This window comes from Tetrao urogallus, assembly GCF_951394365.1.
Source record: "Tetrao urogallus genome assembly, chromosome: 8".
Classification (NCBI taxonomy): Eukaryota; Metazoa; Chordata; class Aves; order Galliformes; family Phasianidae; genus Tetrao; species Tetrao urogallus.
The window spans coordinates 17992304-18015895 of NC_136821.1; the positions used below are offsets into that span (position 1 = coordinate 17992304).

The window sequence follows — 23592 nt, forward strand, 5'->3', positions numbered from 1 at the left end:
CTGCAAGAAAGATTAAAAATCTTTCCAAAGGGTCAGAAAGGTCTTATAAGTGGGAATGCTTCTATTAATTCATCCATTCAGGAGGCTAGTCAAAATCCCTTTTGTTTATGTTGCTTGAGAACAGTAGCAAGGGAAATATTAAAGCATTTTGAGATCTGTGACAGCTAACTTCACAAGTTATTGCTGGAGGACTGCAAGGAGCGAGACATGGTTCTCATAAGAAAAAAATGAAAGAAAATAGAGAAATCAACAGCAAGCTTGGCTTTTATTTTCTGAGGATGCTATTGGATGCTGATAAGGGAGAAACATTAAAAACATTTAGAAATGTATTATTTATGAAGAGGCTGTCATTAGGAATTTATCAAAGGAAGATTAAGGCTCACAAATTTGTCTGAATTCTCTTTGCTGAATCGGGAGATATAAAGACAGAGGAAATGATTTATTCCATTTCAAATTTGATACTTTAATATCCAAGATTTTGATTTGCAGCTTTGCAGTCAGAAAACACAGTTGCAGGAGAACAGCATTCATCAACAGAATAACAGAGGACCAAACAAAGCTCCTACTTGAACTGTGGAAAACTGAAGAGATCTCCTTTAGTATCTTTATGAACAGGACTGCAATTACACGGTGGTCAGCAATTCCCACGACTTAAAGCGATTATTAAAACCACTTGAGCCTTGAGTCCCAGTACAGCAGGGATGGTAGAAACCAGGAATGCAAGTTTTCTTGTGTGTGTGAAGTACCAGGCAAAAAAGTTAAGCTTATTCAACATCTTTCAAAAGACCTTTAAGGACATTTAACTAGTAGTTTGACACCAGTGTATCCTCTTCCAAGGGCTAGAAGAGAATTGAGACCAAAGTTTTGGCCAATAACCAGCTATGCCATGTTACTCAAGAGCAGAAGAGGCAAAGGCATGGAAGATGCATCAGGGGCATATACTCCTGACTTTTAAGAACAAATAAAGCCCTTAAGTATCCTCCCTCAAACCATAACAATAATGAGCTTGTGGAATAAGAATAGCTCCCAAAGCCCTTCACCTTACTATCCGCTAACATGGAGAATTAATACCCAGAGGTCACAGACAAAAACTGGAAAACTGAGTGACAAAATATACGAGATGTTTTTCTAGATAACTTGACTGAAAAATTCCCACCCAATTGAAAGAATGTATTTTATGAAGCAGAAGCACTGGAAGCATACACTAGAAGTGTATTGAAGAAGAAATAATTTTAATGCTAGAAACAGACCTATTTCAATTCTATTAACACATGATCATCAAACACCCAAATTCTCAATTATTTAGTATCCACTTCTGATCCCAAGGCAAAGTATTACATTCAACACTTTTAGATCCCCTGCCAAGAAAAAAAAATCTGAAAATATGATACTTTTTATTAAATTAAAATAGAACTGTAGCAGGCAAATGGTACCATTTCCCAGAAGCTTATAAAAAAAAAAAATGGAAGACTGAGTTTTCAGGATATTTTTGTTCTCCCATAGTGTGTGAAGAAGTCTGAGTCTAACTATTGCACATTTAAAATAGTGTCATAAAAAGATATGTAGAACATATCTGAATATTTAAATTCTTACGTATTCCAGAGTTAGATTCCACATGCATTTAATGGAGGTAGACAATACCTAGAAGAATTCAGAGGGCTGAGGTATGAATATACGATCGTAACTTCCCCTTCATTTTGAAGGAAAGTGTTTTGATAAACCTGAGTTTTCTAAGCCACAGCACAGTCTCAATTTAACATCTGAAACAAAAGTTTAGATCTGCAGCCCAACACTCCTAGTTTAACAAGCCCGAGATAGTACAGTATATCAAGCTCATAAATTTTCTGTACAAACGAATGAGTCATTACCAGTGACTGAACACAGAAAGCAAGTGCTAGCTTTTAGACAAAGGTTTCACTGCCTCTCAAACAGCTGTCAAAATATCAAAGCCAGCTCAACAAGTATCTTTATTGTGCCAGATTAGAGTTGAAATGTAGGTCTATACAGAAATAAAGCAGGTCACATTCTGCCATGCATATTATCACTTGATAATCTCCTCTCCTCATCAGATGTTCACATCTCTCCTTTTCTGAGTACTGCTATGAATTATAGAAAATGAATTATAGATTTTGTTCTGACAAAACTATTAAGATGATGAAATGGCAGTCAGGCTACTTCACTACCTTGTCTGAAACTTGAAACAACAAAAAAAATACATGTAGAAAAACCTTGATTTCAGGAGTTAGGTTTTGAGATGGACTACCTCTAGTTTTAAGTACATCTTTAAATCCTTATTTTGACATACTAACTACTTGCAGGAGAAGTGAATGCCAAGGAAACAAACAACAATAACTAAATTACTGATGAAAAGGGGAACATTACTTACACTGCTGTCTTAGCAAGTTCTGATTCAAATTCACAGCTTTTTTTTTTTTAATAAGAAAAAAGAAACAGAAATGAAAGACCTTAAAACCACAACTCAGACCTATGAGAGAATAGGGAAAGCTTTAGGTTTATCACCTGCTGTATTAGGCAGAACCCAAACTAGTCCCAATGATAAACAGATGAATTTGTTCCTCACAAACTGGGAACTGCTCGACTGGGTGCTGAAAAAAAGCAGCCTTCTCTGAAAGCAACCACCAACTCCACCTTTTTTTTTTTTTCCCCCCTGAAAGTAGTGAAAAATTATTTGATTGTACCTTTTAGATGAACACATTTCCAATGATGTGTGTACAGATTAATTTGGTTACACTGACAACTTCTTATGCATTTATGTCATGTCACAGCTCAGCCACTAAAGCCATTACAGCAGCTGCTGCTATTTACCCAACACAGTGTTCTTTTCCACCATCCTGAATGCCTGAGTTTCCATTACACAGAAAATTCAGTGAGGTGGGAATGTGCACGAAGCCAGCCTTGTTCACACAGTATAGTTTTTCAAATGCACCTTTTACACAGAATATATATAGCTAAAACAACTTTTAAGGAGCAATTAGATGCAAAGCTTGATTACCTAAGGGTGTATCTCAAACCTCCAGAACTCCCAACAGTCTAGTCATTATGAGTCACTCTTCAATGCATTAGCTCTAAATGAGCCAGATGTGTTGAAATATTTAAGTCCTAGGTAAGCTCTGGGGATTTTAGAGAGATTCTCCTATTGCTAATGCATGTGCATCTCTTGCTAAAGAGAAACACAGCTATGTGCACACACTAAAGGCACAAGAGTTTCTACATAATGCCTTAAAATGCAGCACAATTTCTGTTGTATGCATGTTTCTTTTCAGGGTAATAAATTGAAAAGTGAACAAATTATTTAGTCTATTCTTGAAATGAATTTTTACAGTCTGTTAGGGCATTTTCTCATTAGTAAGTTTATAAGTACATCAAGCTTTAGAATACATAAGATGTGATACACAACTAAAAAAAAAAAATCAGAATTTCATTTTGAACAATTGACACAAGAAAAAAAGTTTCTTGTAAATTTCCCCAAAGATCATAAAAATCAAATGTTCTGATCTCAAACTGTGATTGATATTAAATGGCAAACCTATGCTGCCTCAAGTTGTAGTGCTAAACCAGTTTGTGTACCCTTAGCAATACTACTGCCCTTGGCAAAGCTATATATTTACGCAGTACATTTTCAATGTATGCAGCACAGTCTTATTTTACCGTAATCAGAAAATATGTTGGAATTAGTTGAACAAAAGGCATCACTTCATTCAGTTTCAAAGAGGATTAATCCAACATGACTGCAAACAAAACCAGATATAAGCAAAAGCACGATAAGAGGAAGGATACACTGAGCAACTCTGGGGTAGTTTCTATGAATTTGATTATCAGTGTCACTGTGGGTTAAGATCCTGTTATAGACAGTATAGTAATAAATTGCACTTCCGCTTTTTCAGTTTCTCAGTGAAGTATGGAAGTTCAGCATCAGCACATAGGACACTATAATACAATCAGATGTTTCAATTTCATGTCCTTCAATACTCTTCATTAATATTATTTACTGTTTAAAATATCTTGAAACCATTCATTCTGGATTTGGCCTGATACGCATTCTTTGCATTTGTGGTCAGCTTAGCTATCTAGAGCCACGACCTTTTCATCCTAGATGCTGGTATTAGTCCTGTCTACTTACCACATTAACCACATCAAATAAAAATTCACACGCAAAACCAACCAACCAAAAAAAAAAAAAAGCACTCCAAGATAGCATTTACTGTAATTGCAAATATATAAGATGTTGGCAAAAATACTTGCTACAATCAAAATATGATCTCATTTAAAAATATGATCTATTCCTTTCTCAACTGCTTCTTCTAAACATACTAGACTTTTCAAATAGGGAGCTTTTCCTTTGCCTTACTGAAAGCTGCTTCTCTAGTTACCAAGTGCCGGTAACTGGGTCTGGATCCAAAAACAAAAGGCAGACATCAATTTGCCAGTAGGTAACGTTTGATGTATTTAAATGTGAAGGTACGTCTTCTACAATTCTTGAAGTATTCACAGATACTTGTTGACAAAAACTCCTAAAATTAAAGTTACATTAATATAATGAAGAACAACTGTATGTTTCTTGACTGCAAATCCACAGGAACTTTTATTTAAATTTTGTTTGGGAAGAAGCATTTTTTCCTTCTAAATATCTATAGACAGCTCCCTTTAGATTCTGAAATTTCAGGATTGCATCCAGATGATCTACAGCTTTGATGAAATTACATACACAGCAGTGAAGAAGGACTGCAACTATGTGATTTCCAACAGAACTGAGTATTTATATGATTAGACTTTCTTTTATGGAATAAAAAAATCTAAACAAAGCATAACTATGTGAAGGTTTACTAGCACATGCATAGACATTTTATCTGAAAACATTCTGAAAATATTAGATCTTTCATACGATTTAACAGCTGTTTCAGAGCTGTATAAAAATACCTTATCAAGTAGATGTCTACATATAGCCACCGAGACTCACTTCCCCCCTGACCAATTCAAAATCCAGTCTTCTTTAAACTAATTTTTTTGTACCGACTCCCTTGATCTAGGGACCTCCTGTGTAACAATGCTTCTGTCAATGAGAACAGAAACCAGTCAATTGTAGCGAGAACTGAGCATGCAAGATGGGATTTTTACATGTCCACAGAACAGGTAGTTGAACTTACTGCTTATCGGAATGGAAATCTTCCGAGGATGACTGTGTTAATAAGTGAAGTGAATCCAGCAGGACTCAGAAGGTGAAGTGCGTTCATGTTCATGAAGTGTGTTCACTCAAGCAGTGAGTTCTGTAAAACCTGCATGTCAACTGGTCCCTACTAACAGATTCAGCTCATATATGGCCATACTTTTCACAGCAGCTTTTGCTAACTCTGGTTCAAGTACACATTCAGAAAAATCAGATGTTATGCCAATAAACTGTTAAGTTCAAAACAAACATGGGTGTTCTCACTTTTTTTCTTTAATTGCAGTTTCTATGTCTCAACTTTTTTTTTTTTTTTAAGCAACTACAGGAACAACTTTCACAAAGCTAACTTAGAAATCTGCTTTCATTTCTTGTTTAACTGGTGATAGAACTAGAGGGAATGGCTTCAAGCTGTGCCAGGGGAGATTTAGGCAGGACATTAGGAAATACTACTTCTCTGGCAGAGTGGTCAGGCACTGGAATGGGCTGCCCAGGGAGGTGTTGGAGTCACCAACCCTGGAAGTGTTCAAGGAGTGTTTGGATTTTGTGTTGAGGGACATGGTTTAGAGACAACTATTGGTGATAGGTGGATGGTTGGACTGGATGATCTTGTAGGTCTTTTCGAACCCTGGTGTTTCTGTGATTCATATTACAGAGGCTGAATTTCTGCATGGTTCTGTTGAAAAGTGAGAGATAATTTATCAGCTGCTTTCAGCCTGTAAGAATCAGATCTGGTGAAGAAGGTTAACCAAACTCATCTCTGCTATTCATAGTCAAGGAGATTATAAACCTTTCAATTTGGAGTGAACAAGGTGGCAAAATCATTTTACAAAGAAAATGAATTTTGTAAGAGGATTTGCATTTTCAGCACCATCTGTTCTTTTATACGACTTACTGCTTTAAACTAAGGAAGTGAAATATTTTTCAAGACTGTACTGCTATAGAGGAGGTGACAGCTCAAAATGTGCTCAATTTCTTGTAAACAGATGTGGCCAGGTCCTTCAAATCTTCACCTGCATAATCCAATGCTGCAGAAACTTCCTTTTTTTTTTTTTTTTTTTTTTTAAAAAAAAAAAAAGGAGTTGGTTGGTTTTTAGAATTCACAGATTTGTTTGGTAAAGATATCTAAACCAACTGATAGGAACTTTTACAACTGCAACACAAAGATCAAGCTACTGGTATTTCTCCAGCTCTCACATGCTTATCATCTATTAAAAAGCTCTGATTTTGGCAACTATATTTCTAGAGGCACTGAACAACCACAAGAAGAGTTGCAACTGCAGGGAAAAGAATACTTAAGAAATTAATCATATTTGTCAACAGAGAATTGCTTTAAAAAATAAAAGTCACTGAAACACAGAATAGAAAAATAGAGAAGTATCTTTCCTCTCAACTGCAAGAAAATATTTCCAATTATCTTTAAACACAATTTTGCCCAGATTCTGAATTCTAGTATGCTTTTATTTCTGTGAACTCTACATGATACTTAATTTAAAATAACATGATATATAATATCAGGGTTCCAAAGCATACTTTGAATAATCCCACTCCAAAATCATTTTATTGTTAAACAAAAAAAATAAGTTAGTGTAGAAATGATCAATCATTGAATTCTAAATGGTCCTACAGGAGATTTGTTATATTACTCCTTTTAAATCAGTGAAGAGATCCAACTTCCAAAACACAATTCTTCAACTGGTATCAAAACTGGTTTGTTGAACAAACTACGCATTCATGGAAGCAAAATTAGGACAAAGAAAACTGTGTAACAACCAACAACAGAGAATGCATTTTTTCACATTCATTTAACACAAACTTGTCACAAGAGCATAATTGCAAAGAAAAATGTAATTTACCTATAACTACATCGTGGCCATCAACCAGGCCTGCAGAGAACAGCTCCTGAGAAACACCATCTGCTGTGTCTGTCCAAAAGGTGAAGTAAGTATGAAAATCCAGAACAAGAACAAAAAGTATCAATCACCCAAAGCAATATAACAAAATTATATTTTAGTTTCAAAACACCCATAAGTTGCAGACTTAAATTCAGTGTTATTGTTCATTAGGAGGGAGAAAAAAAGGACCACAATTTTACAAGATTACAACTTAGCAGCTTCTACACAGCAAAATGCTGTGATGATTTTATTGATTACAAATACCATACAGACCTTTCCACGTCACTAGCATATCTTCTCTATTCTTAAGAATAGGTACTCTTAGTGGTTTACAATTTCAGTATTTTCACAACCAAGAAAATAAACTGTTCTGGGGCATTTTCACTTGTGCCTCCATCTTCTCTACTGTATATCTAGATAGAGAAGTGTAATATCAGGTTTTCCTGTTTGTTAACAATGAGGCAAGGGAGTCACACAGTCCTTATTTTCTTTGAGCTCTGAGCTCAGAACAGGCTTTATGTATGGTGACCCAGAAGATTCAGAGCTCTGGATGGATATTGACTGCTGCAACTGAGAAGCTTAATTCCCAAGTCTCCATGCCTACTAATAGCTACTGGACAATTATTGCATAAAGTATTTGGAAGGCTTAGAGTAAGTGGGAAACAGCAAGAACAAGCCTATGTTCCACCAAGGTATCAACTAAACATGACATGAATGCAAAGTGTCTACATGGAGTCCATGTTTTGAGGCAGCTGAACATTTACATAAACTCCTCAAGTAAAACACAGACGAAAAAACAGTGTCACTGAGTGAGTTAGAATTTCTGTAGAGATTTGAGGGTGAGAATATTGGCAATCTCAGTAACTGTTAGGAATAGTCCTCATGTACTTTATGATATACCCTGCATTTTTCAACCAAGTACAGATTTTTGCATAGCTTATGTAACTGCTTAGTGAGTATTTAAGTAATTTTTTCAATAGCAACTAAATCAGCATGCTCTGTGCCCAACTGAGTAAAGAAATTTTTCTTATTATTACTCATTTCCAAAATTCATGAGACATGCAAGTAGACAACAGAATATACCCACAAACTACTGCATAAGATAGAGAATATGATATACAGGGAAAAAAAAGATGCCTGTTCCAATTTGGATTTTTTTTTTTTTTTTTTTTTTTTAAGTGGAAGCTCTGTGTAAAGACTATTCTAAGTATAGCGTATATTGACTTCTGGAAAAAAAAAAATGAACTATGTTCACAGCTTAAAGGGTTGCTATGTAACAAGGATGATACCCTTCTTTCTCAACATATCATCCCCTTGCGTATTTTATTGCAATAATACCTGGTATCCTTCAAATAAAAATAAATTTTATGACTTCTTAAAACTCTTAGCACTGGAAAGCCAGAGTTCTACAAGCTTCTACAAGTGGAATCCTAAATTTCAGTGCCAGAATTTATTTCTGCTGATGAGACGTAAGCTACAAATGCAATTCAATTGCCAACTGAAGACATCTGAAAAATGGTGTATACCCCATATATTTTAACAGAACTTTTTATTACATAGGGCAAAGAAACTCAAATATTACCACTATCACCACATATATTTTCATAGCTACCCTATGCCATTTCTTGTTATGTTCTCCAAATGTAAAAAAAAGAAAAAAAAAGTAAATCCTAAAGCAATAAATATCATGATACAAGATCTTACATACCACATAGATCACTTGAGTAAGACATGAAATTGATAAAGTATACTGTAGAGAAAAACATACGCGGTACATTATGCAACCTAGCCACCAGAATTTACACACATCTCACGTTCTTGTTCAAGTTAACTCCAATATGAAGCTCTGCATACTAGGGAACACATCAGAGAGATAGCTTATATTAACCAGAAGTACAAATCGATTTCTGAAAAACCCTTCTGAACAATAAACAAATAATTCAATTGAAAGAGCCTTACCTCTGCCTGGAGTAAACTCAAAGCGTATATCATTAAGTTCTTTTCTGGAGTTTCTGAAAAACATTCAGTGCATACATTAAAATTTAATGAAGAAAAGCTTATTCAAACTAACAATTTTCAACTTTGTAAGCAAATTGCTTTTAAATATGTGAGGAGTACGCAGTTTTATGTTCTAGTATTACCTCAACTAGCGGGCACATGTAAGAAACAAAAAAAAAAAAGTTTAAAAAACTTTTTTTTTTTTTAACATAACTAGAAAATAGATTTATTTATGTATTTTAATGAAGAACCATGATTAGTAAAAATGGATGCAAATAGTTGCATGAGCCTAGCCAGGAGACCATTTGCAGTGGGATATAAATTTTGGCTACAACAGTCGCTGTGTCCAAGGGCCAGGCCCTTGCCTGTTGCTCCCACTCCAGATCAGGCAGGTCAGCAACAGCTGCTGAGAATCTCATCTTTGATATTGTCTGAAGGAAATGCCCAATAACTTTTACATCCACCTGCGCTACTTAGAATTGCTAGATTTCTGCTATTTCTCACCTAATGATTTGTATTCATGATAATCTCTTTTATTCAATACTAAAACTATATGAAATTAGCATAGAACATAGCATAAAAAAAATAACAGACTAGTTTCAGTGACAACTACTCAGGCCCTCTATCTAGACAATACAAACAGCATCAGCAGCAAAGACTTTCCTCAACTTGAAAAATACTGCTTTCCCAACACATCCTGACAGGAGGCTTCACCACGTTTTCATGGCAATGTTTTGGTGAAAATCAACAGAAAGTCTTAGGCTGTAAAACATCTGAAGAACCTAAAGGATGAAACCGAATCCTCTATTAATATTTTCTTTTCCATCTTCAAGAGACACTCTGCTATACTGGCTCTAACAGTTCAGTACAGTCTGACTGGCACATATCACCCTTCTGCAAGATTACTCCAAGAGTACCAAAACATTCATTTTTTTAAAGCCTTCTATTGGAGATCAAATACACACAGAGCAGCTCACTTAAGAGACTGAAAAGCAGTTCTTGATGCATAGCATCTATAAAGCTGTTATGAAATGAATAACTTCACATACTGACCACCATTCTCTCAACAGGGAGGTTCTTCATACATATAAAATAAGCAGCACAGCATGAAAACCAAAGGTTTTCTGCCTTCATGTTTGTTCCTGAGAGCACTTTAAGCAGATAAGCACATGACACAGCCATAAGGGACTTACTACCCAACTCAAAGAATTCCTTTATAATTTCATATTGTGCTCGAAACCACCACCTCTTGCACATTTTCCATTTCAATTTTAGTTAATAATTTCTACCATCTACAAAATATTAGCCTCTTCACTAAACAGACATGCATCTTGTTTTTGGAAATGGCAATTTGACTGAGCATAGGGATGAACTTAATTGCTATAGCATGCTTTTTCCAATGAATTGTTAAATCCACTTGAAAAGCTAATAGCAACAGAATGCATTTTGCAGTCCATTATTCTTCTCCCCAGCAAGGAGGAGAACTGTAAGCAAGCTCAGATTTCAGCATACCACGCCATGAAGTCTTGCTGTGGGAAAACTAAATCCAATACCCAGCTGTGTCTTAAGAGCTATTATCACTTGCTAAATACTTACAAAAATATTAGAGTCAAAAAGCAGCAACATGCAGGAAAACAAAAACCAGTGATTGGCAACATAGACAAAAGCAATATAGCAAAGCCTGAAAAATAAGTATGCCACATGCAGTGTTTAAAATGAAGAGTACTCATTTACTGAACATACTGAATGCTTCAAAGCTGAAGGAGTTTCAGGTTCCCAAAATTCTACTCTAAAAAGCTATGGGATTTAAGTGTGTTAATACAAGCTGTGGATAATGCAGCTAGACTGGTACAGATTTACTAGGCTCATTTACTTCTGTTGTAAAATCTGCTGCCATTATATGGAATGATGCACTTAGTCTATTGTTATTGAAGAAAGAATTAGTATGAATCTCAATTCTCCAGCCCCCACCTTCCAAAAGCCCTGGATGGCTTCCTGTCTAGAAACAAGCCACATATGACCCATCTCTGAGCTCCCTTTTGGCACATCGCTCCCCTCTGCTGAAATTTATCACATCTAATGAGCTTATTAAACTGCTGCTTTCAAAAAAGGGGAAGTTTCACAGAAATTCAGACTACTTCTCCAAAATAAAATAAAAAAGCTGTTTTGGCTGAATGTGGGACTCGGTTCAGACTTGCATACCCTCTCCCTGCATACACTTTTGAAGAAACAAATCAAAGGAATAACAACTTTTTTCACACTTCTGCAGAAAGAAATCAGGAAGTTTTGCTTATTAGCAGCTACACTGAATTGCTCCAGCCCGCATATCTTTTTTCACAGCTGAGAATGACTTCTGTAGATTTAGCACTCTTCCAGACAACTACTTAGAAACTAGTTCATTAGGCTCTCAGATTGCCTTTCCCCAAATCTCCCATAAAACATTCACCACATAAAAAGGCACCAACTCATTATGAACTCTCACAAAAATTACCCATTTTCTAACAGACCAACATAGCAATGTTACATCAGCTGCTCCCAATACAGACTGTTTCCTAAAGAAAGATGAAAATGAGGAAGTGAGTTTTATTTTGTTTTTAAATTGCAAAATGTCCCAAATAGAAGTTATGAGTCAAATTTGTTTATTAAAGTGAAGGTGAAAATTCAAGAAAACTCAGGCCAACTTTGCCACCTCCACTTTTATACTCAACTATTTTAAATTTAGTTGCTGCTTTCTGTTTAATTGTATACTATAATTCAGGAAATGAAACAAAGGAGGTTTGTCAAGATAAATTGCTAAAAGCTTTTTTGCTTATGGTTCCATTATCTTCCAGACATTTATTGATTTCCATAAATTACTGATTCCATTATGTATTTATCTACCAAACAGAAGATGCACTTGATTTATCCCCTAAAAGCTGTTCGCCGTGTTCTCCAGTTTTCAGACTCTTCTCTGGTTCTAGTCAGTCACTGTTACTCCAAATTAGTCTTCTAGTTCCCTTGCTACTCTTTGGTGACAGCTGTTTGGGTTTACTGATTTATTTGCATGCAGTTTCCAAGTACCGTTTCATTTGTTCATCAGTTCTTTTTTTCCCCCCACTTACATCCATTACAGCCTTATCATGCAGCAGCACACACCGGCTTTATTACTACTAAACAGAAAGTGGATTTGAAGAAAGTCACCTATATCTTCATGATTAATAATTTTATCTTCTTCATCATTTCTTAATGGTCCCTAGTTTCTCTAATGCATTTGTGAAAAACATCTATTTCTATCTAAAATTGCAAACTCAGACCTTTTTGCCATCCCTTGTAATACCTCTTATATGCTCCTTGCTTTGTGCCATTATAGACTCATATCCTTGATTATCAAGGATACAGACATCCCATCTCTTTAAAAGAGTAGTAAGTTCTAAATATTTTTGTGCATTTTAGCACACTGCATTTTATTCTTTTCCTATATGTTGTTTTTAACTATGCAGTCAGTTCCAACAGGACTAATCTGCTTTAAATAAGAGCAACACCCAAATCAGCATTGTTAAGACATTTTGCTGGACACCTTCCTTGCTACGTCATTTTAGAATTTAAAATTTTGCACCTTAAAAAAAGTGTATCTCCTGATGAAAAAAAAACACGGTGAGGTTTTGGGTCACTTGATGTGCACATAAAGATTGCTAGAGCTGTTTTCTGATTTTCTAGGAAGTAAGGCTTCATCAAAGAACCAGAAAAAAAAACCATGAGCCAACTTCATTACATAGTCCCATCCTGCCTGTTAGAAAAGCCTGTTTAAAAAGAAATTATTTGCGTAACGATGCTTATGTTCACCAAGACCAAGATTAGAGAATAAACAGCTGCCTAGATTGACATGGTTGTACTGGACAAGTCCTAAGAAGAGAAGAGAGATTTCAGGCATCCACATTTCAAGATACAGACTTAGAAATGACTGCTTGATAGTCTAACTCCTGCTATATTAAGCATTCCACGCACTTGATAGATGTACACTGATGAAATATTGCCTAATGTGTGAGATTAAGAACTCACATTTGTGTAACGATACCACTGTAAACTGGAGATGTTAAATGTTGGTATGTCTTCTGTCCTTCAAAATGCGATGTAAATCACATAAGTGAGATTCAAGAAAACTGTGTACAGTTCTTCATGAAACAATTTTTAAAAACTTAATGTAATCCAAAAGAACGGTGTGCGCATGTCTGTGTAACAGCATACATGTTGTCTCTGCATCTCTTGCTGAAAAAAAACATATTTATACAAAGTTTAGCCTTGCAGGTGCTTTTCTCCTCCAAAATTATTTGAGCTGCATTAAAACTAACATGGAAGCAAACTAAGTTATGCTGGCAGTAAAAAAGCAATTCAGCTTAGGAAAAAAAAAGGGCAAGCAGTACAGCATTTGCACTGCCTCATTGCAGTTGCCACTGTAATTAAAACGGCAGAAGCATTTAAATGACCAGTTCATTTAGACTGAACGAAGAAAAACAACAACAGAAATTCATGTAATAATGGAGCTGTCTAATCAGAGTGAGAGCTAGGCTGTACACTCTGGAGATGTACCCATTTGATCTCCATTACACGTCTCTGGGGCAAGATCTTTGCGTGTACAATGCAAGAATTGCAATTGCAGGAAAAGCCCAAAAGACAACAATTTACAGGCTTTTTTTTTTAAAGAAGAATTTTGTTTCCATGTTTTCCTTTGTTATTCAAATGGAGAGGGGAAGGAGGGTGTATTGTTTGGCCCTGCCAATTGGTATTCAAATTTAAAAGGTCATCTTCCTTTTCACAACTATTTGTCATTCATTTCTCACTTTCACGTGCTTAATGTACCCAGAATCCAGCAGAACAATAACCAATGAGCTAATAAAAGGAAGTCTATTTGTTAAGCTAATTTTGCAAATTAGAACTTTAAATCTCCTACTGGATCACATAAATACAATAGAAGAGAGTATTTACTGTAAAGAAGTATTAGCCTCCTGAGGATTCACCGCATGATTACATAAATCCCTTTCTGTTTAACACTGCCATGCTCAGCTACCATTTACTAATCAATATCCAGGCTCCTCCACTACACACCACCGCACTCTCAGGAGCACATTGTATCTATTCAGCACTGTGAAGAGAGATGGTTCTTTTCAGCTTATTTCTAATGACTTCAGTTAAGTTCCAGATTAAATGGAAGGACTCTTTTTTTTTTTTTTTTTTAAACTTTCAGTAGCAGCAGAACAAATGACTAAAGTCTGCCAGTTTCCAGATTGCCAGCAACCAGAATGGGACTAAAAATCTCCCTATTTCAGGTTGATATCTTACTAATACCTACCCTCTGATGTCCATTTAAACTTTACCACATACTTCAGTGGCTTTCAAGAAACTTATGAGTTTACAACTTATTCCTGTCCATATACTCTATCAGAAGAAGGAAATACGGTTAGCAGAAGTTAATAAAAACGTTGCCACTACCATTTAATGATGTTTACATGCTCTTACATAAAAGAAGAAATCTGAGAAATGAAGAATATATTTGTAAGCTATTCTATTTCAAGTGGCAGCAGTAATAGGGATGGTAAAACACAGCGAAACCATGATTTCGAGGCTGAAAAGCAGCCGGTGCCATAATCAAGCACTGTCATTTGATTATTATGATTTTGGAATGAGACAACAGCTACTAAAAATTCTGCTTGCCACCAACCACCCAGGAAAGGGATGTGTTCATCACCACTGGAAGTCACCAAGTTACTTGTATGGGTTGCAACATGATCAGTTCAGAACATGGCCCACAGCTCCCAGACAGTCAACTACTCCAGCAGAAGAAAACTTTACTATGATTTTAGTCAGAGCTGACCAGACTCAAGTTACGTAAGTCTTTAAGACTTCTGTGATAGAAAAAGACGAGAAAGCTCTAGTAGACATCAAAATAACACAGCAGCTCTGCAAAAGTGTTTGCAATTTTAGAAGCTGCATATGAACATTGGTCCTTCCTCTGTCTGCGATACACAGCCCAAAATCTTCATTCCTCGACACAGAAATCTTAAAGCTATTTATTTATATACCTAAACATGCTTTTAAATTGGGTTTTTCCTCCTTCTGCAGCTGCTGCTGCCAGAACCTAAATCAAAGCAAAGTTATAATCCCTTCAATTTCAATTCCTTATTATATTCTATGATTTATTCCAAGCTAAGTCAAACAGTAAACACTAGATGAGGTGTTTTTTTAATTTGTTTTTAAATCTCATTTCTCAGTTTTACATTTCTCTACTTAGGTCCTTGCACATTTAACTTTTACTTAGTGAAACAAGCATTACCAGTCAAGGCTGGATGTGGCTCCGGGCAGCCTGGTTAGCAGTTGGCAACCCTGCCTAAGGCAGGAAGGATGAAACTAGATGATCCTTGAGGTCATTTTCAACTCAGGCCACGCTATGATTCTATGTTCCTATGACCTATTTGTGATGAAACGAAGCATTCACTTACATCATCTTTTTGGACCCTCACACTTCCTATCTGCTCTCATATGAGCAGATGGAAATGGCTAGAGGTCTCAGTTTTATTACTGCAGAGTGGGCAACATTTGTTAAGTTTTCCCCTAAAATTGCTCATTCATTAAAATAAAAAGAATTGTCACTTTTTTAAGCCATGGTAAGTTTTAATTTGTGAAAAGCATCAATGTTTGTTAACTGGTTGAAATGCACTGAATAGCAATTTCCCAAAAACTTCAAAACGACAATTGTTGTATAGTGGCACTTTTTCCCTATATTACTTGAGGTTTTTAGTTCATGGCCAGATGCAGTGCATTCAAATGAGGAATATGAAAACTCATTCACTGAAACTTGAGAAGTTTCTCGGATGCGGAAAATCAAAAATAAACTTTGCATATACAGTAAAAAGACAAAATGAAATAAATAAAAAGTTCTACTGGTTTTTAAATTAGCCTCAGCAACATCACATGCAATTAATCGCCCACAAAATTTACAACGACAACTATGCAGATTAAACACTTAAATTCCCTGCCATCTAAATATTTAGACATGCAAATCTTGATAACCTACATTTGATAAGAAAAACAAAAACATTCCTTGGTTCAATAATAAACAATTGTAAATACAAACTTTTTTTAATAAAAACATTATCTATTAAGTGATTGTATATAAGCTAAGTTTTAGATGTGGTTGTTAACTGAAACATTTCTCGGTGTTCAATTTTCAGTAAAAATATAGCAAGGCATAAAAGCATTCTTAAATTGTGAATAAGAAACGCACCATTTACAATGAGCAAGCTCTGAAGGATATAGAGGTAAACATGGAAAACAAAATTAGAATCTATAGTTTAATCAAAGGTTCCTGCTTACTGATTTCAGTCATGATTTACTCAAGATTAAACGAGCTATTTAAATCAAGTCCTCCATACTGTGAAAATAAAATTCACTTCAGTAACCATATTCACACAGCAGCCTGAGGGAGGGCAAATGCTGTAGAGGTGATGACAAAACGTCATATAGGAGAGCACTCAGTAGTGTTATCAGAGGTACAGTTATTTCAGGAATTCTACAGTTTTGTTACTGGATTCATTTCCATCTTGTAGTGTAGCACTGTTGCTTTCCAGTCATAAATCCACCACGCAGCTGGGAGTTAGTCTGTGAATTTTGTCATTAAATACACCAGAGAACAGAAACCATTCTAAATAAACAAAAATAATGAAGAATGCCTAACCTTTGGTGTAGAACACACATCAGTCCCCCTTCTTGCAAACCAGGGGAGCGTAAAAGTTTAAACACTAGAAAAGCCAGAAAGTGCACCATCAAATAACAAATAATTGAAAAATTTTGATTATGCAGAGTTAATTATCAAAGTCATTCCAGATCTTGCCAGAACAGATTCAAGGTTTTGCTTAATTAGATACTTTGTTCCTAAAAATTAAGCTTCAAACTTCAATACTAAGCACAGCTCTAGGAGGTATCTGCATGCAAGTGCCGTATTTTTGGCAGCAGCCAGGGTGGGTGCCTAAGAAACACTATAAAAATGGGACATGACAATGTTTCCTGCAACTGCTGTCCCAGCCACAAAGCATTTGTCATTTAGCAACTGCCCCACATTCATGTCATTTCCAAGCATTTCATAGGTCTCATGAATTTCTCTTCTACATCTTGGGGCAAGGAGTTCCAAAGTTTAACTACATTGTGACTTTTTTTTCCGCCTTTCAGCAGCCATTTTTCTCACATTCCTCCAGTTTCTGCATTGAGAAAGTGAATAACCAATCCCATCTCACAGGCTTTATGCCATTGTGTTCCACACATCATATATTTTTCTGTATAAATATAGATGACTCCCTTCAGTGTTTATGGAATTACTCCTCTTCAAGCCTTTGATTATCCTTGATGATTCTCTCTTTAACTTCTGAGATAAGGCCTGACGGGCAAGAATTGATAAAAAACGCACATACTACAAAAGTTGCAGGAAAGCAAAGATTTGCACAGTGTAATAAATCAGCTTCGTTAATATTTTTGTTAAAAATACACTTATCTGTAAACAACACAAACTATCAGAATGGCTGCCTTAGCATTTTCTCTGCACACTATTTTAAGTAAGATATGAGATTTTAACTCAACTATCCCATTTGCCAGTGCTTCAAAGTAAAAAAATTTCTATTTGCCCCTTTTGTTCTTCCTCTGGTTTAATTCATCTGGTGCGCAGGAGCTGTATTAAATTAGGTCCTTGGACATTCTAAATTACAGTCAGTAAATTATCTTCCTGTCAAAGGAGCTAATTTAACCATCTTAGATTGCTTCAGATAATTTGCAATTCTTACCTATTAACCATTAACAAGTCTCCTAATTTAACGTGAAATGTCTCTGTTATTAATCTAAATAGTCAAATCCTCAGATAGTGACCTTCCCAAACCAGGTGGTTAGACTGGAAATTTCAAGGGTGGTGATATCTCCTTTCTACCATGTCTCCCCAGTCACAGAATTGTCTTCAGCCTCTTTACAGAGCTCCTGCCAGGATCCTCTGATGAGAGACATGACATGGAACACATGCAGCCTCACAAGAAAGAAACTGGACTGCAGATTTCGTTCCTCCCCAACACCGAATGCCTGTTCCTCTGTGAAGCAAAGGATAAAGAAGCACCAACATATAACATAACTATAGCTTAGACAGATCACGTCATAGTTATACACATGGCAACAGATCAGACAAAAACTGAGAGCCTGTTTCTTCAATTCATTACAAAATTCAAGCACAGTCCCTTAAATTAATGAGGATGGAGGCCTTTCACAAGCTTTGCTCTGTACTACCTAAAACACTGCCGCTAATTTAATTTCTGGGGCAAAGTACTTCAAGACACAATACTGGAAAAGATAGAAAATAAATTGGAAAAAAATGCCATCTCCAACTGAAAATGCAAGTGAAGCTAGTATCACTTGGTCACAATGTGCCTGAAATTCAGCTATGTCACAAGAACTCTGACAAGGGAAAATATTTCTCTAAGTTAGCCTCACTGAAACAAATACCTTCCCAATTGTAAAGGTATTAAATATAAGTTACGGGTAGAAAAAAAATCAGATATTCAAGTTGGAAATTACCCAGACAACAGAATTAAATGTCACCACTCCTACAAACAGCACTATGGGATTCTTTAAAAATTATCTCAGGATTCAGATTGTGCTTCTTACCTATAACACAACGTTTACACTAAAGAGATGCTGGTGGTACTAATTTGGCATTCCCTACTCAATTACTATTTCAGTCCAACTCTGCTGCTTTGGAAATAATGTCAAAACTTGATCATCCAGCAAAAGAATTACTGAAGTGCACTAATTCTTCTGCCAGATTTCCTCCTTTGGGAAGGTCATTTTCAATTTCTGTATATGTTATTAACCTTCATTAGAACATCATTTCGCATTTTTTTCCATACTATTATCATCATCATTTAACATTTGATTTTTTTTTAGGCCTCACGTCTCCTCATCTTTCCAAAGAGAAAAATAAAGGAGCAGTTCCTTCTCCCACAAGGCCCTAAATGGTCACATTGTATTCCATCACAAACTCTCTCCAACTGAGATAGCACCCATGCCAAAAGGAGTCAGCAACACTAGAGTGTCATCAGTTTACTTCCCCACCATTCCTTTCTTGCCCAAGAACCCTGGGAAAAATGCCCTGTCCCTCACATCCTAGCCCAGCCAGCCCTCATCACACAGGAGGAGTTCACTCATATTCAAGATGCTCACTTTTTGCTGATGTCACCTTACCTTGTCTTTAGGGAAACAAAAGGAAAGCAGCATTGAGATGAAACCTTCTTGAACCTTCTCTCACCATTTAGTCCCCTTCCTCCTCACATCTCCTCCACCATCAGTCAAGTCATTTGTCTTGTATTTTGCTGGTATTTACATTTTTACCCGTATCAGTACTTATTTTTTTAAGCCATAGTTCAAAGCATACTAAACCAGTGTTCTGAACTCATCAAGCTGCAGCAGTTCATATAACTTTATTGCCTCAAGCAAATTATTTTAAAAGAAAAAGCTTCCAACATTTTGGATGATGCACTAAGTTTTGAGTCTTCAGATTTGGCATCTAATGTTCACAATGTTTATCTGAATATCAAGCCATACTTAAAAAGCTATATAATGGTAGTTGATGAAGCATCACAGGAAATTGTTTCTATCCACATACTGTAGCTAACTTGTATCATAACATGTTAAAATGAACCATAAGTTGTGAAACAAATCCCATAAAAGTCCTCTGATGTGCTCAAGTCTCTATCAGCTATATGACTTAATGATCAATTCGCCAAAATACATCAACAAAACAGTTTAAAGTCTGCACTGGAAGTGGATAAATGCAGAAATCCCTGTGAATACATTAGCTATTTTCTGCATTACAATTCTGAGAGAATGCTGCATGACAAAAAGCAAGCCAGCAATCCGAATTTTATCAACTACCAAATGCCAAAACTGGCAGTATTTTACTTTCAGATGCTCAAAAAAGGGTTGCTCAGTAACTATAACTAAGAACACCATGTAGGGGCCCGCAGCGTCTTTCCCCATATACAACTACCATAAACATAAGCTCATTCACCCTGCAATAGCTGTAGGATCAGGATAGCTGGAATGCAGAAAGAGGCTAATCCAGGACTGACTGACCATGACTGAGGGCCTTCCAGATTATATCTTACATTACAGGGAGTTTATTTTCCAGAGTTTTTTTGTTTATTTTTTAATGAAATAATGCCTCCTGTTACCCTTGCAATAACGAAAAACAAACAACAGTTCAATTAGTGGAAAAGTTTACAGTTATAGTTTAAGCAGTAACAATGCTAAACCCTGCTGTATTCTGAAAACGCTGTTTGCGTAACTTGTCACTTACATTAACTGGAGTGATACAGGTTTGTCAATATGTCACTGGGATGCCAGCCTCAACCCCCCCCCATTGTCCTTTAATTAGCGAAGTGGTAAGATTCAAATACTGGGACTCCTTAGGGCTGGGGAAGAAGAATACTAATCTACGCCCACCGTTCTGTTACCACAATCACTGTTTTCGTAGAACTTTTTCCATAGATGATTTCCTAAGTTAGCCCACCGCTGACATACCTACCCCCAATCTCAGTTCTCTACTTAGGTGCAACGCTTACTGCCAGGCCCACTATTAACGTGCCTACTTTAAGGCCAAATAAGGCATAACTTTTAAATGGATGTAATGCCACCCGCCCCCCACACATTGTATGCCAACTCTGATCCTTTTCATATGTTCAGGTTTCCCATCAGAAGGAAATTCAGATAAAATCTCAAAGATGTAGGATTTCACCCACCTCCTACCACTGAGGCAGGACACAGCCAGAGCTCTCATGGGGCCAGGAACGTGCATTGCAAAGCATATCCTCCAGAATATAGGTCAGCTTATATTAGCAAAAATTCACTCTGCAAAATTACGCATCAGATTTTCTTTTTTTTTTTTTTCCAAGAAACAACCAAGAGTGCTCCCAGACCCCAGAAGGCATCTCCTGTTCATGATTATTTTGTTTAAGGGAAACTCTTCAGTTCCTAGCACATAAAGTGTTTGGAAAGTCTGGTTTCTGTAGCTTAAGAGCTACAGGGAAAAAAAAAAAAAAACACAATCCCTGGCGTTGGACTGTGCTAAAATTTTTGGCTTTTAGATATGCCAGCACTGCAGGTAACAGGATAGAAGCTCATCACTCTACAGGTTTCAGCATAGTTTAAAAATACCCAAGCATCTCACTATTACTTCCACACGTGGTAGTGTAAATTGGTCTGTTTTGTAAATAGTTTCATCTACCTGTATTCAGCAGAAAGATGAAAAAGAATATTGATAGCATAAACTGGGCTGTTATGTAAATGGGACAAGTAAACCGATTCCAAGTAATCTTGAAGTCTTTTCTCTCCCTACAATAAAATTTATTACTACTCCCTACAGTAAACAACCTTTGGCAGCCAATTTTTTTGCAGCTGTCACTAGAAAAGTAGTTTAAAAAAAAAAAAAAGGGAGATAATAGATTTTGGAACTTGGCAGTCATTCTTTACAGATATTTCTTGTGATTATCAACAGTACTTAAGGTTACTGTTTTAAAGCCACTTGCTGTGCAATAATCTGCTATTTTCTGCTAACATACTGGCCAGAGTTCTGTAAATATTTCTCTACTTGTCTTTTTATCCTTTTATAAGCATAAAAATAACATTTACTTTCACTCATAGAAGCGTTTAGGATGTCTGTGAGAGACTGTTGTTTCTTGTCAACACAAGGAGACAAAAATGAATTTTAAAGAAGTGGCAATAAGTTTTTTTAACCAAATTAGCCATTGAAGGAACATAGCTATAAATGTAGAAAGAGCCATCAAGTTTTTCAAGACAAATATACTTCTTACACAAGAATTAAACTGCATAATTAAGCATTACCAGCTCCTAGCTTTAAATGGATTTTGACAAAAGGTGCCTTATTTTGACAAAATGTATAAATTTAAGTCAGACAACATTTTTGTATCCATTTTCTAAAATATCCATCATTTCTCTAGAGTGGCTGATCAAACTTGCCAGTGAAAAACTGCAAGTAGGCAACTTGTAATACAGCTATGGTTTATTTCTGTCAGAGACTGACTGCTGAAGTGTGAAAGAAACTCATTAAAAATCTCTCACTGTGATCCTGCATTGCAAAAGGAAAAAAGAAAGAAAATACTTAATGAAGGGTACATTTAGCCTGAAGCCCACGTTCATATTCTGCTTTTCATTTTACTCTATTTCAGTAAGCAATTAAAAGACAGCAATTAGTCACAGAAATACTACTCATATTGGCCATACCAGGAGATTAAAGAGGTTAACACTTATTTTATGTTAATATTATTAAAGTAACGAAGGAAATCAAGAATAATAAAGTCACCTTACAAGAAACGTTAAAATAAATAGAAGCACCTCTTACCTTAATCTCAAGACAAGATTCACTGCACATGGTACTTCACTATATTCATCACTAATAGCAGGCTGAGACTATTAAAGAAAAAAAACCAAAAGCATTATTATGGGTGCCAAAGAAAAAAAATCCTGAAGTACTTGCTATACTAACAGTCCAATGTGAGAATATTTCACACATCCCCTAACTCTCAAAAACCTTTTAAACATTTTCAATAACAGTCTAAAATATAGTTGATAGCAGTAAACTCCTGGATTTAAATTACAGAGATATAAATGACAAAGCCTATATTAAAGAACTGATCAGAAGAGCTTTTAATCCACCTTGTATCAAAACTCCAGTAACCTTTTAAATAACACACACGCAGAGTAACAAGCTACTATACCCATTATTTCTGTATAACTATTTTGGATCATAATCAAGTCTTACATCTATCCATCTGCTAAGAACTAGCAGTGTAACAAAGCAGGTTTCACAGCTTGGGGAATGTCTTCCACTGAAAAATCATACGCATCTTTCACGCTATCACTCCTACCTCACACTGTGTTACTCTGTCCAATACAGATTGATTTGAAATCACAGAGGAAATTTTAGTGTGGAATCCCCAAGCTTTATGAAAAAAACAGAAGCATGAGGAACAGAGTATGGGCCCCAAGACATCTCAGCCCTGACTGGCAACTTGTACAGGTGCTGAAGCACATAAGGCACATCATAGGAGGTAACAGAACCAAATCTAGCAGGAAACCATTACTCTTTGTGCAGATTTCCGTGAGACCAATGAAAACCAGAGCCTCTAAAAAAAAAAAAAAAAAAAAAAAAAAAAAAAAAAAAAAAAAGCAGGTGAACTGGCAAGCATCACCCACCCATGGAACAGGCATTTTTAGATAGAAAAACCCTTCTGCTGAAAGCCAATCAACTTAAGCCATTATTTACAGCATTGATGCTTCCTATGCTCTCAGAATGGAATTTTATTACTCTGAGTTAATCCACTATGCCATTGTACTGATCTATTTTACTTCATATGGCATTAAGAGTTTTAATTACAAGCTAGACACTGTGATATGTGTCCTGACAATGAAATATTATTTGGAGATCTTTCAGCTACT

At 36.0% G+C, this 23592-nt stretch overlaps 1 protein-coding gene across 1 annotated transcript in view; it reads right to left on the reverse strand.

Annotated features, from left to right (window-relative positions):
* STK39 (serine/threonine kinase 39) overlaps positions 1 to 23592 on the reverse strand; it is a gene marked incomplete at its 3' end in the record, with an annotated part of 86270 nt that overhangs the window by 10936 nt on the left and 51742 nt on the right. The window contains exons 13-15 of the mRNA XM_079539193.1: positions 22496 to 22563; positions 9037 to 9089; positions 7039 to 7107 (exon numbers count right to left, since the gene is read on the reverse strand). Coding sequence (XP_079395319.1) covers positions 7039 to 7107; positions 9037 to 9089; positions 22496 to 22563 — 190 coding nt within the window. The remainder of the gene's footprint in view (positions 1 to 7038; positions 7108 to 9036; positions 9090 to 22495; positions 22564 to 23592) is intronic.